At 41.0% G+C, this 13,900-nt stretch overlaps 2 protein-coding genes across 2 annotated transcripts in view; one reads left to right on the top strand and one right to left on the bottom strand.

Annotated features, from left to right (window-relative positions):
* The first annotated feature begins 501 nt into the window (after positions 1–501).
* ankrd33bb (ankyrin repeat domain 33Bb) lies at positions 502–8,604 on the top strand. Its single transcript, XM_063886473.1, has 5 exons — positions 502–1,674; positions 3,697–3,826; positions 5,395–5,535; positions 5,655–5,818; positions 5,911–8,604. Exons 1-5 carry the CDS (start codon positions 1,180–1,182, stop codon positions 6,553–6,555), a joined length of 1,575 nt encoding a protein of 524 aa, XP_063742543.1. The 5' UTR covers positions 502–1,179; the 3' UTR covers positions 6,556–8,604.
* A 2,941-nt stretch (positions 8,605–11,545) lies between these two features.
* The window catches only part of ctnnd2b (catenin (cadherin-associated protein), delta 2b), a 136,533-nt gene continuing 134,178 nt past the window's right edge, over positions 11,546–13,900 (bottom strand). The window contains 1 exon segment of the mRNA XM_063886804.1: positions 11,546–13,243. Within this exon segment, the coding sequence (XP_063742874.1) occupies positions 12,980–13,243 (264 nt within the window). The 3' untranslated portion in view covers positions 11,546–12,979.

Here is a 13,900-nt window from a genome sequence, read left to right as displayed (position 1 = left end):
TGCAACAGAAGATGAAACCAGAGAAGGGGGGTGGTTCAGACTGGCCTGACCCCTTGTACTGATGACAGTAATTCTCTAATGAGGATATTTTGGTCAGAACCAACCATATGAACGTTGCTATTAACATTAGCATTAATGTTCAGGGATTTGTTGCATTAACTTTGCATATTCTTTTTTTAACTCTTTAGTTCGCTTGCCTACTCAAATTGTCTTCTGTTTAAGACAACAGATAGTAAAACATAGAATTTACTCAATTTAAAAAACATTGCCTTTGTGCATGTACAATTTATGTTTTTCACTCTATTGTATTTTAAACAGAAAAACATTAAAACGATCTTGTCACAGGGGAGATGAAAACAAGAGAACAGCTAGAATTACAGAGAGAGAGAGAGAGAGAGAGAGAGAGAGAGAGAGAGAGAGAGAGAGAGAGAGAGAGAGAGACTAAATGGATTATCATGTTCAAGAGAATATCTCTGTTATCCCATTGCCGGCCGTCGTCAAAGAAGGCTCAATGTTTCTCCACAGGGTAACACGATTATTTGCTCTTAGTTGTGACTGTTACTGTATCCAACCAAGACAACTGCCTTTTTTTTACTTACCAGTGGACTACTTGAATTTTAACTAAAGACTGCAAGAATACAGGCTGCCTGACTGGGTACTGAAGCCATGATTAAAAGATTTGACGTACAGGGCTTTTGGTTCAAGGCGAAGTGTCACAAGGAAATGGAGACTAACTTTTCAACAACTTGTAACTTGTCGAAATTCTCTGGCTTGTTATTTGGAAATGCCAATCCTTATTGGAAATGCACCTCTTGATTTTTATTAACTCACTTTCACTTTTCAGACTGAAGACAGATTGAGCACATGAACAAACCTTCTCCAATGACATTGTCTTGTGGAGTTCTAGATCTCCTTTAACTGGATGGTATCCTGAGAAGTTTTATCTGAAAATGTTGGAGGATTAGCATGAGTGATGATGCTATGCCTCCCCTGTGATCTCCAGTGAACCGTTTGTCTTGGAAAACCTGACTGAGACGAAAACAGTTGTCGGTCTATAACCTTGCAGCAATCAATATTCTATCGGGTAGGTGAAGACAACTTTTTCATCAGGCCAATGGACATGAACTCTAGGTTGTCAGCCCTAGAATTAAAGGTGTGTTGGGGCCGAGTAGGTTTTAAATGGTGTTAATAACCGAGGAAATTAGTGAAGGTTCAAAGATTCGGGAGAATGGAGTTTCCAGAGGCATCGGACTTGGGGAGATTCCGTTCAGGACTGCTAAAGTGGCTATGGATATACCGTCAATGTCCATCACCACTATTGACAAAAACGAGGAAGAGAGTGATGTGTCAGAGGAGGACTATAACGAGGAGCCTGTAGCGGATTATACGCGAAACTATTGGGAGGATGACGATGATGTCTACCAGGAGTTTGAGGAGTTGGACTTTGATTCCCTTCCGGATCACTCAGACACACACAGCGTTGCCTCAGACGATTCTTTCTATCCTCCAGACAATCCATTTGTGACTGACTTTTGCCGCCCCCCGAGCCCTGACAGTCCCGAGCCCATTTCATTCTTTAAGGCATGTTGCAACAGCAACTCCATCATTGTCAAGATTATGATCAGACAAGGAGTGACCGAAGAGGAAGTTAAAGAGACGGATCAGAACAAAAGAGTAGGTCCTTGGGTATCAATGTATTTTAATGAAAAGCTTGGTTTTCAGGCCTTTCTGGTTTTCTATTGTTTCAATGAATTATACATCCTAACAGACAGACATTGGTTTCCATTCACTTTCTAATATTATAGGGGTTAGGGGAATACTATGCTTTGAAACTATAATACAAGTTTTGGCAGACTTCACTAAAATAGATAACATGTATCAGCCAGATCATTTTCATACCAAAATAATGGTCAAATCCTGAAGAAGGCTTCATAGCAGTTGGTTAAGCTTCAGGTGACAGATGGGGAGTGCGAAGTTCAAAAAGCAACGACAATGTAGAGGAGCTGCTTGCCATGAGGGCTCAGCTTTTAAAGGGCTTGAGAAATTGACCTGAGCTACTGCATGCTTACAGGGCTGGAGATAGAAGCATTGCCCTGGAGAACTGCCACAGTAATGTCTTTCAGAAAACCTTGACGTTTTTCAACACAGCATTATGCTGACATAGAAATCATTATCAAGGTTAGACCTCATTTTACCAACCAACTGCCCTGTTGAGTTACTTGCTGTCACTGTTGGGAAACTTTCAATTGATTCAGATCCCTGTTGACTCAATCCACTCACTGTTTGTAGTGTGATTCAACAAAAAAACATTAACAGTAGATAACTGCAAAACCAGGTGTTATCTCTAATATTTGTTAGGCTACATCAGAACCAGGCTGACTACGCTTTGTATCAGTCTTGGCATTCATCTACAAACTTATTTGTCACCCTAAGGACAAAGCTTGAAAGATATTTCTTGAATTACGCCTGGAAATTATGTTCTTGTCATATCCTACAAAGGTATAATTTGTCAAACAACTCTTTAGCTGTATCTAATGAGACTCTTTATTAACACCCAGAAGGCATCATTTGTTATAACTTTTTTGTTTGCAATTCAGAGATGCCACAGTGAAGCTCCCTACAAAAGGATATTTTGGTTTGGCACAGACAACGCTGTTGTATCCGAGCCAACATACCCATTTTACAATAAAACATTTTAAAAAGTACCTTGCAAAAGATAGGAGATGCTGGTCTACCACAGCCTGGACAAGTTAATTTGATTGTTATTCAGATAAAGAATGAAGGCCTAAAAATAGCAGAGCCTGGTTGCTCATTACTCCACTATCAAGATTCTCACATTTCTGTCAAGGAGCGAACTCTGTGGCATGAACCCAAATGCACAACTCGGACACAGGAGGTTTTCAAAAATAAAGTATTTTACTGAAAACAACACAGTAAAACTTATCAACACACAATCACTCAATAGAGGAAAACTAAACTAGATAACAAAAACAAAATCAGTCTTACGAGGATAACTAGGAACAGATCAAGGCGCTGGAAAAGGCTATAACGCCATGTGGATACGCCATGGTGTCTGCATCAAACAGATAGGACGAACTGACACAGGACAGTGGAAGACAAGGACAATATATACACACGAAAGTAAGGGGACACAGGTGGAAACAATCAGGGTGGGGCAGACAATCACAAACGCAGGAGACACACAGGGGCAGGGAGCACAGCGACCTGAAACGAAAGGGCAAATTACTTTTCAAAATGAGACAAGGCACAAGACAACAAAAAGGACGGGACAAAAGCTCAATTAAATAATACAATTTAAATCATCTTTCGGGACATGACAATTTTATAGATTTGACCCTTTTACACAAGAGCCAACCGGATAGTAGACATTTTCGACAATTCTTGGCTTGACAAGTGACCACTCCATTTGGAAACCCATGTTTACCCAGAACTAACAGTCTTTTATAGACTCACTATTTGTCTTTTTCACACTGAAAAAACTGCCTTTGGTTTAAGGCAGCTCGACTGCTGATCTTATTTATTTTTATGAAAATCACTACAATGATTTTGTCTTGTAAGGAACATGGCTATGAATGCATATATAAGCTAGTCCGTAGCCCCAGGAAACCAATTTGAAGTTAAACAAATCATAGACAAAGAGAGAAGAAGAGACTCAAGCTTTTTTTTGTGTTTCAGTCTGGTCTGATTGTTGCGTGCTACCATGGCTACTTGGATATTGTCATCGCCCTCTCGCAGTGTCCATATCTGGACGTTAACTGGCAGGACAACGAGGGCAACACTGCTCTCATTACTGCAGCACAAGCAGGTAAACACTATCGAGGATATTATCATCCTCCCTATGTTCAGATGCGTTCTGTGATCTATTCCCCGACTACTTTAGAGTGGAACATTTTTTACTTAAGCAAATTTACTATAGATTGGGGACATAATGGTCCAAATTAAGGCACAGATCATGTTATGAGGTCCGTTGCTTTCAACTGCCATAATCTCATTTTTTTGTGATGCAGCCATATGTATCAGACACAGCGGCCCAGGGTCTCAGCTGCTAACGATGATGAATGGCTCTTTCTGTCCTGTGATGAATAGCTGCAAAATCCTCTTCATTTTCTGCTTCATTAAAAGAAGTATCGATCTTCCTTCATGATAGAGTACTCTGCAACACCTCAGGGGAACAGGTGAACAAGACTGTGAGCCCAGGCTGCACTGGAGTGGTCAATGAGGAGCAGAGCTTTCTTTTGCCAAAAGCCTTCAAAAACAGTAGAAAGTGTACAGACGTGTAATGGTAATAAATGTAGTTCCTCAGATGTTATCTCCAAGTATCAAGAGTACTTGAATTTCATCATTTTAGGGGCAAGGCCTTAGGGGTTTTTGTAAGGGAAGATTCACAAATCAATCAAATAAAACAATTATATTTAGTGCATTGATATAATTGATTTTACTTTAGACTTAAGGATGGTTTTAGGGGCATGCGCTCAACTGTGCTCTATCAAACACACACTAGAAGTGTATCTTAGGTTAAGGGGAGAGACACTTCTCGGTCTGATTAAAAGTTATACAAGGTTATATAGTATGCCATAAAAAAGTCATAAATAATGGCAAAGTTATAAAGAAAATGTTTTATAGTATATTATGTCATAGAACAATTTGTTTCAAGGCAACTTTCCATAAAACATACATTGTAGCTTCACATGTGAATCAACAATATTCTTGAGGGGACAAGTCTAATGAATGTGATGATGTCAGAACGAATAAGTACAGTATACTGAAACATGACTGCTGGCCTACCACTAGGTGCTCCCCAACACTTGAATGTGGGCCCCCTGGTGGCCAGGGGGCAGCCGCTTAGTTTGCTTATTTATGCCTTAGGCCGGCCCTGAATAGTTTCTTCACGTCTTAAAGCTGCTGAGTCATGTGTTGCAGCTCAAAGAACAAATTATGGTTCCTTTACTTATTCTACAGAAAAAAGGACAGTAAAAAAAACAATGTAATTCAGAAGTCACAGTTTCAGTGTAAGCCTGCTGCCTGCCACTCGTCCACCAGCAGACCCACCGGACATCCATCCCCTATTTATTCGGAACTCTGTGAAATGAAAGCAGTCTATGCTGTCTAATGGTCTATATGACACGTTTTGTTGACCAGCAATATTGTTTTCTGGAATCAAATTTCACTGGGAAAATCTGCATTTTGGTATGAGGGCGCACGGCGAAAGTAAGAGGGCACAGCGCTCCTGTTACCCGGTTCAGACACAACACTGATGACTGAAAAAAAAAGTAGAAGTGTCAAAATTCGTACACTATATGGATGATACATCAGAAAAATCTTTGCCATTGCCAAGCTGTTTAACACAAGTCTGTGTTTCTCTCCGGTCTGCAGGTTACTGGTACATCACAAAATACCTACTCAATTACTTTCCAGGGATGGACATTGAGAGGAGGAACTGTCACGGTTTCACAGCGCTGATGAAGGCTGCCATGCAGGGCCGGGCCGAGTGTGTCAGGGCTCTCATGCTGTCTGGTAAAGCACACACTATGATCTATTATCATAGTCAATGGAATGCCACACCATTTATAGCACAGCTCTACTGCCAGATTCTCCCTTGGGCTGAGCACTTGTATATCTCCTTATGTTTCCAGGAGGCGATATTCAGGCTCGGGACAATGGCCGCCACTTGACACCCAGGGAGTGGGCTCTCTTCACCGGTCGATATGAGACGGCCTATCTGATGCAGCGACTGATGGCAAGGCCCTGTGCTGAGCAGTTCTGTGACTCCTTCTCCCTGGAGTGGCCCATGTTGGAGGTCAATAAATCCATCATGACTACACTCATACTATTGAATGCACCTTGTAATGCTTTAAGCTGATGATTTCTGTAACGTTTGATCTTGTTCAGGAGCTGGTGGCCAAGGCCGAGGAGCCGAAGTCCTGCATGAGGCGTTTAGTGGACTTCTTTTCGTGCTGCCCTTATAGGTTTTACATAACTAATAAGGTAGACCCTGTCGATGATGGAGTTCTTGAGCACATGGTCCAGGTCACCACCTGTATTTGCTCTCCGATCATGGCCACAGCTTGCCGCACGGTGTGTCCAGGCAGCCCCCCGTGTCTCGGGAAGCGCCGTCAGGCCGTGCAGGAGATCCTGCGGAGGCAACGGGTTTCTGAGCTGAAGCGCATGGGCCCGGAACGACTGAACAACTACAAGAGATTTTTCCAGAACTCGCGGGTCCTTCTTATTCCCAAAGTGATGGATCGGAGGGCCAGCCTGCAGCCTCTGCTAACTGAAGTGGCCACGGTGGCCATGAGACGAGCGAGTCTCCTACCTCTGCATCTGCTGAGGAGGAACAGTGTGCGGCCAGGCATGGTTGTGCCAAAAGTGAGGCTCTGCAAAGCCCCGTCTGCAAGCTACTTACCAGAAAAACTCAAACGGAGAAGTAACATCAACCAGCTCCAGATCCCCAAGTGGAACTACAAGATGAAGAAAATAGAGAGGAGGCAGGAGGAGGAGAGGCAAACACTGTTACCTCAGATAAGGAGGAGATGAGGGGATATGGGAGTTCTGGCGTCTTGTTCGAAAGCCCTGACAAAACTTTACGCAGTTATAGAAGACTTGAATGAAGAAATGACTCCATTGATGTGAATATAACTGCAAATGTTCTATAATGTTTGCCATTATGGGATTTGTTGCCTTGTTTCTTATTTAGTTCCAACTATGTATTACATTTTGGTGCTATGTGGGAGATACAGGATTTCAGGGGGAGAATAATCCACATGCAGTATAGTATTTGTTATTTTTGACAGCGTGTTAGGGCCATTATAGGCACTATACAGAGCTGGGGAAGGGGGGTCAAGTGAAAATGTGGTTGCTTGACAAGAATCCCAACAAATTAAGATTTCTTTTTTTTTATGTCTGAGTTTTTCTTCCCTCATCACTGGCTCTGTAGTTTTTTGTAGCTACAATGTCCCTAATACGTCGTTATTGTAGATGCTGCTAGGGTTCTAACTAGCTAATACATCTGGTAAATTGAGCAAGACGTGACAAAATTACAAAAGGTTAAGTTTGCTTTAAAGGAAGAGAAGTAAGGATACAACAAGAAAGAGTAATGGCAGATATTACTAATGGCATGTCACTGCATGGCAGGGCTCTCATGGACCTCACTCACTTTTGGTAAAAGGTGCTTTCTCTATTTGGTTTTCCGCTGCCGATACTACTCCCTCAGTGTAGGCTGGTTGATTAGCTGTTTTCCTCGGCAACACGCCTTTAGGAAGGAAAGGAAAACCTTCCGAAGATGTGCATCTTTCCTGAACCTCCAATATTAAAAAGTTAAATGGGAGTGCTGTCCTAGTATTCCTTCCTAGGATTTAGCACCCAGTCTTCATGGTCTAATCTATAGTTGATCATGTTGTATCTTTATTACTAAAGCCAACTTTTGCTAATGGAAAATCAAAATTAAGCGAGTCCAGTTTAGTAAATCTGAGCTGTATCATGCAGTGAAAAACACGGCTTAAGAGAAGCAAAGGGGTTTTAAGTAGAGAAAGACAAGAAACAGCAACAGGACAAGATGTCATGATAGCTAAATTAAGGATAAACAACTCTAGGATATAAGTTGTTGAACAAAGTGAACTTTGACGACAAAACATTTCCCGGAGAGAAGGGGGGAAATGGGGCTAGAAAAGGCAGGAAGGTGACAACCAGTAGTGGGATTTTACAGGATGGAGAGAAGAGCTCCGACACGGCAGAATGAAGATTATTGGCTGGGTGTCACAGCAGATTGCCACAGGAAGGGATCACTGAGCCTACGGGAGGAAGCCAAGAAGCCATTTTGCACTGATACATATACAACAGGTGAGCGGCATTTGACAGCTGAGCTAAGGAGCCAGCTCACACAGGCTTTGTTACGGCTTTGTGGAGAAGTACGGAGGCACAGCCAAAAATAAAAAGCTTAGTGCTAGACTATGACTTATTGACTTCCAAAATAATCACAAGAAAGTCGACTGCTACACTGGTACCGTAGGTATCTCCTGCTCTGTGAGAAGTGGAGGTCCACTATTAGTTATTCATTATTGAATCCATGTGTATTTGAAGTCTACATTCCAATGTTTTTTACAAAAGTATAATAATGCAAAACAATGTCAGTAAGTGAAATATATTACATTTTTGTATGTTAATATCTGTACTTTTTGTTTGGGACTATTTGCAGAATAATCAACTAGGTGTCTATAGTGACATTTCGGGGAAAGGTGTCAATGCAAGAATTTGTGGCCAATTTGCCATTACTGCTGCATTCAACAAAGATGACCAAAATTAAGAATTCAAATATGGCATACTAGGGAACGTGAGAAAATATATCTCAGAGCCATAAACCAATGCAGTAAGTCAGAAAATTGAGGTGACATCAGGTATTAAGGCTGGAGCTAGACAATGAGGGGGAGATAGATTTTGTTTAGGAACAGAATGTATATCCATTCCTCTGGTGCTCGCAGTTGCATCCATAGCATTTTTCCTAATTCATTGTCCATGGAGACATAATAATGGATAATATGGCAACTTTCGGTTTCGAATTGAAACTGTTGAATGGTCGCTGATTTTCATTTAAACACCATAGTATGATTTTGTATGAAGTGCAAAACTGTAGCTTTTTATGAGCTGTTGAGCCCTTGGAGGCTAATAAAATGGAATTTAGGAGAGCCCTACTTTCCATTTTCAACTTAAAAAGACCCTCTCAATATCTACAATCCGTAATAAAAACCTTTTTAATGTTTTGAGGTTACCCAAGTGAAAATGACCTTTCTGCCTTTACTTTCCAAACTGCAATGGTGAAATGCAGATCAACACCCATTAAAACTCACCATCCTCTTTCTGTTTCAGCTAATGAATTTGGTTCCAGCTCCATATTATTTCGTTGATCAATAGCACCTGTTTGATGACTTGCCCTGATAAGGTAGTGTAACGTTGTTACTGTCTGTCTTTAACTGCATACAAGACAGGAATATTTCACAATTTGAAAAACCTATTTCAAACAAGAAACATTTTTTATTGACACACCTGCTTAAGATATAAAATGACTGTAAGACAATTTAGCCACTACAAAGAAGCATTGACAGTGGAAGAAACGGCAATGTTGAATGTTAAATGCATAATTGAAACACAGTCACAGTTAATCTGAAATGTGAGTTTTGGTAGGAAAACTGTACAGAAAGTTCAAAGTGAACTGACAAAGGATTAAAATAATGAAATTCTTGAGGGAGTTATGTGTAGTACTGAATCTAAGTAGGAAGTCAAACGTGTTATTTTGGGTGATGCCAACACTTTTAGAATTAACTGTCCTGGGAACCATTAAATACATTTGGTGGATGGAACACTGCAGATCAAAATCATTTGCTTCCTTACCTCAGCAGGGATGATATGCCCTGCAAGGAAAAAGTGATTTACCTTAGATGTGAAAAAATAGATGCACACCAGCCTTCCCTCTTTTCTGGAGCTGTGACTTGACGCCTCGTCCGTGATTTGTTCTGCACTCCAACAGTGCATGTGTAATGAAAAATATGTGCGCTATCTTTTGGCTTTCAAAGATAAAGTCTGTGCCTGTGGTGTGGTGATCTATCTACAGAGAGCAATGCAGAAGAGGCCTCAGAGACTAAAATGGCTGCCACCCTGACATGTGGTGCAGCTTCTCTAATGACCACTAGAGAGCACTCATGAGCCTTTATATAGATGTTCTCTTTTGCCCAAAAAATAATTGCTTATGGTCTTCTCATGAAATACTGGAAAGCTTTCTGTGTCTGAGGAAGCACTTAATCTCCAGACCATGTTCATACAGTGTCAATTATTTTCCCTTAAGTATAATAATGGAGTATAAAGAGCAATTTACTAAGTTTCAAAAGCGCTTCTATTAACTTGGTATTCAAGAATTTGTCCTGGTTTTTGTCCCCTACAAATCTAGTTTGATTTGTTTTTGTTTTCCTTTCCTTCCAAGCATCTCTAGCTGGTCTCGTAGCACAATGGTATGATTTTCCGCTGTGCAACAGTACGCATTCTTTCATTCAGTAATTTACAAGGTAAGTTTATCCGAAGGAAACTTCTTAATTTGTGTAGTTTTATGCAGGAATGTAACTTGTAACATTAGCCAAGATTACCATTTTGGAAATGTTTAAGAATTCTATTGTTCCTGCCCCTGTCTCATTTCCTGTTTCACATTTTGTTCTCTCTGGCCCATTTTAATCTTTTTTCTCACATATAGCCAAACATTGGTTCCTCCCTAGAACTACAGAGACTACTTCAAGTCTTGGTTAATGTGCATATTGTACTAAGAAGAGGAATTCAAAGGCTGCAAAAATAACTAGGAACTCATAGTTGCTGCTATGCTTTAGGAAAACTGCATACTCTACATCCGTACATTATGCATAGTTAATGATGAAACATAGAGGACCACACACAACATTACTGTATAGACTCTTCTTGGCAACAGAACAAACAACTCCCAGAATCAGAGGTTCTTCGATGGTCCGTTTATATTTTTTGGAGCAGTTGCAATCTGTTTGAGGCAATAGAAAGATTCACAATTCTCTTTTTAAAACACGTTTGGTCTAGCAACAAAAAGGTTACCGACGTTATATCTCCATACAGGTCTTATAGTAAGGTTCTTCTGCCTAAGGATCACAAGGACATACATAACATTGTCAGTTTCCAGATGCTCACTCACAAGTACAATACATCTGTTGTTCATCCAGTGTTTTTGTGGGGGACTGTTGCATTGAGTCCCTTTTCAAGCATCAGAAGACGACCTATATGATCTCTAAAACGCAGTGGGTAGGGAGAACCAGGGTCTGTTGTCACGTATAACAATTGAGCCTTTCTCACTTTAAAAAAAAATCCCCATTTAGTTTCAGATTTACCAACAACAAATACTCATGCACTCATGGGTGAACTTTAAGCTATTTAGCATAATTAGACTAATTAATCAGAACTTAGTGTATTCATGCATGGGAAATACAAGAATCAGACTTGTGATTGTTTTCCTTTTTGTGGCCGATAATCAATGGTTTTCAATGGGGAACATACATTTTGTGCACATTAAAATACAGACATGTTGGAAATACTCGGACGTAGCACCTTTTTGGACTGCTTCAGTGACAACGTGGATCCCTGGGCCCTGGTCTACTCTACTCCACATAGCAACAACATTACTACACAAAGTCGACAATTTAGTGTGTTGACCAGGAAATAAAAAATGTGAACAAAATTCCTACATGTAGCTGTTTTTTTTTTCTTTTTACAAGTCTTTTTTCCATAATGTTGCTGCTATAAGTGACATCCACATCTGCACATAAAAAGTATATATTTATATTTATATAATATATATCCGTACTCTATTAACAGTTTCGTCTACCATGAAGTGAGAATTGCCGCCCATCTCTCAGAAAAGTTTTTTTTGTACTTCAAACATTGATTATTTTCCAACACAGAACTCAACTAATTTTTTACAACTTTGGAGGAAGCATTGCTCCAACCCCGTCACAGTCCCTCCGTGATGTTCTTTTTTTTGTCGTTTTTTTTTTCCTTTTTATGTTTTCTTTCCAGTCCTGGTGCAGTTAGGCAGGTTTCATCCCAGTAAAACACAGTTTAGAAAAACCAAAGCATTTACAAACTGGCATTGTTAGAACCGCAAGGATGTTCAGCTGAACTTGGACCCTTTAACACGCCCCTAACCTTCCCCCTTCTACAGATGAGGGGAAGCAACCTTTGTTTGGCACGGTTATATACACAATGAGCACAGTTCACTCAAAGGAGGGGCTCATGGGAACAAAACGAGGATTTAAGGGGTTTAAATGTGAAGAGATAGCCGCCGATAAACGAAAGCTAGCCTGTTGTCACGGAAAAAGCTGCTTACATCTTAAAGGTCAACAATTATGTGAAATCCATCCATAGGGCAGTTAAAAGAGCACCATGACCCATCAGAATTGATGCCTTTATACCCAATTCATATCTAATATTTTACATGTTGTCATCCATCTGTTGCTGTGATATGAATTTTGAGAGTGCAGATATTGTGTGTGTATTTTTCTTTGTGTTTAAGGGGGAGAGTTAGTGAGGAAGTGAAGGTTGACCAAATAGCGAAAAGGCCTGACATGACACAGAAAAAAGTGCAATGTACAGTACACAATGCATCTCCATAAATGTACAGTGTACGTCAAATACTATACAACCAGAATTAAAAAAGTAGAAACACAACAAAAGAAAATTAAAAACCTGTTACAAATGACAAAGTCCAGAGGCGTTCTTTGCCCAGAGGAGGATACATCACGCCGAAGCCATAGAAACAAAGGTGTGTGTGACAGACTTCCTACATGTCCTACAGCTCTGCTTCTTGTGCTTCACATTACTAAAAGCCATGATGCTATACCACATATATACAGCTTTCTCCTGGGTTATCTTTCACACGTTCCATTCGCAATCCAAAAACGTCCATTCTTGAGTCCTCTGATTCATTTTTTTCTTCCATTGTCCTTCTTCATCTCCACATATTCCCCCCGTCTTCCTTCTCTCTCTCTTTCCTCAAATTCTTCCCTCTTACATTCTGTATCCAGAGGCCTACAGGTGCAGGAGGTCTTTCTGTCTGCTGAACCGTCTAGCAGTAGTTAATCGCAAACTAAACACAGAAAGAAAATGTGTCCGTCAGTTTGTTGGTGGTGTACATGCACATGCATGGCCGCTCCTCCGTTTTGCTTCTGGTCCTCCTTTGTCCCCTTCCCCTCTTCCCTCTGAAAGGAATCTCTCAGTTTTTCACTTTTCCTGCACTCCATCCTCCCCTTCCGTTGTCCTGCTATCTATGATGCTACTCAGGAACTAATGGGGAGGATGGGAATGGAGGGAAACTGTCCTGTCATTTTCTCCTCTATTTAAACTCCCCCCCTTCACCATACATCCATCCTCTCCTCTCCTCCTAACCCTCCACCCTCATCTCCCCTTAGACCCAGGAGTCTGGTGAGGCCGGATAGTGGCTGGTCTCATAGTTGAGCTCGCTGTAGGGCCGCGAGGCGGAGTAGAAGTCTACATAGTTGCCGGTGGACTTGAGGCCCTGCAGGTGCATGTTGAGGTCACCCTGTGGGGGGCGCCCTCCAGCGAGAACCTGGTTCTCGTAGAAGGCCTGGTCCTCGTAGTTGACGCTGTCGGGTGGGGGAGGGTTTTGGAATGGAGGGTAGGGCTCTGAAGGCAAGCCTTGAGAAGAGATCTGTCAAAAGAAAAAGGCAAAGATCATCAGTGACAGAAAGCTATGATGCAGATTAGGGTTGGGAGACATCTTAACATGATTCCTAATCAACGCTACATTCAACAATTAAGATGTGAAAATATCCCTGAGCACAGTTTTTACTAGCGTAAAATACTCAAAGGCAAATGGCGATGAACCAAGTAAGACCTCCTATAGCCGATTAATTGATTCAATCGACCAACACTAAAGGCTTGGTCCAAACCATCATGACATGAGGATATGTACAAGACTTCTAAACTTACCCTGCTTTCTGAAAATTTGGATCAGTTGAAAATAATGCATCCAAGTAATTAACATTTTTAAATCCCACCACATGTTGATATGTATCCGTTAGCTATAGCTAGCTAGTATGACACAGGAAATTCCAGTGATTAATGGCAACTAATGACAGACAAAAGGCGCAACCAGACTAGAGGTGCTTGGACCCATGTCTTTTGAACTAGCCCCTACTAAAGCCTACTGGTTTCGCTAAATTTGAGACGCAGACTTGACCCAAACCTGATAATACACACGTCCCAGACCAAACTTTTATCTCAAGTTGGATAAGCGCTGCTGTGAGAATGCCCAGTCATACATACATAGATAAAAGCAAATCAGATATGTCTGCTCAGGGGAGTG

The sequence above is a fragment of the Eleginops maclovinus genome, chromosome 6 (assembly GCF_036324505.1).
Source record: "Eleginops maclovinus isolate JMC-PN-2008 ecotype Puerto Natales chromosome 6, JC_Emac_rtc_rv5, whole genome shotgun sequence".
Taxonomy (NCBI): Eukaryota; Metazoa; Chordata; class Actinopteri; order Perciformes; family Eleginopidae; genus Eleginops; species Eleginops maclovinus.
The sequence above is the reverse complement of the archived record's forward strand: the minus strand, read 5'-3'. Positions and strand labels throughout refer to the sequence as shown.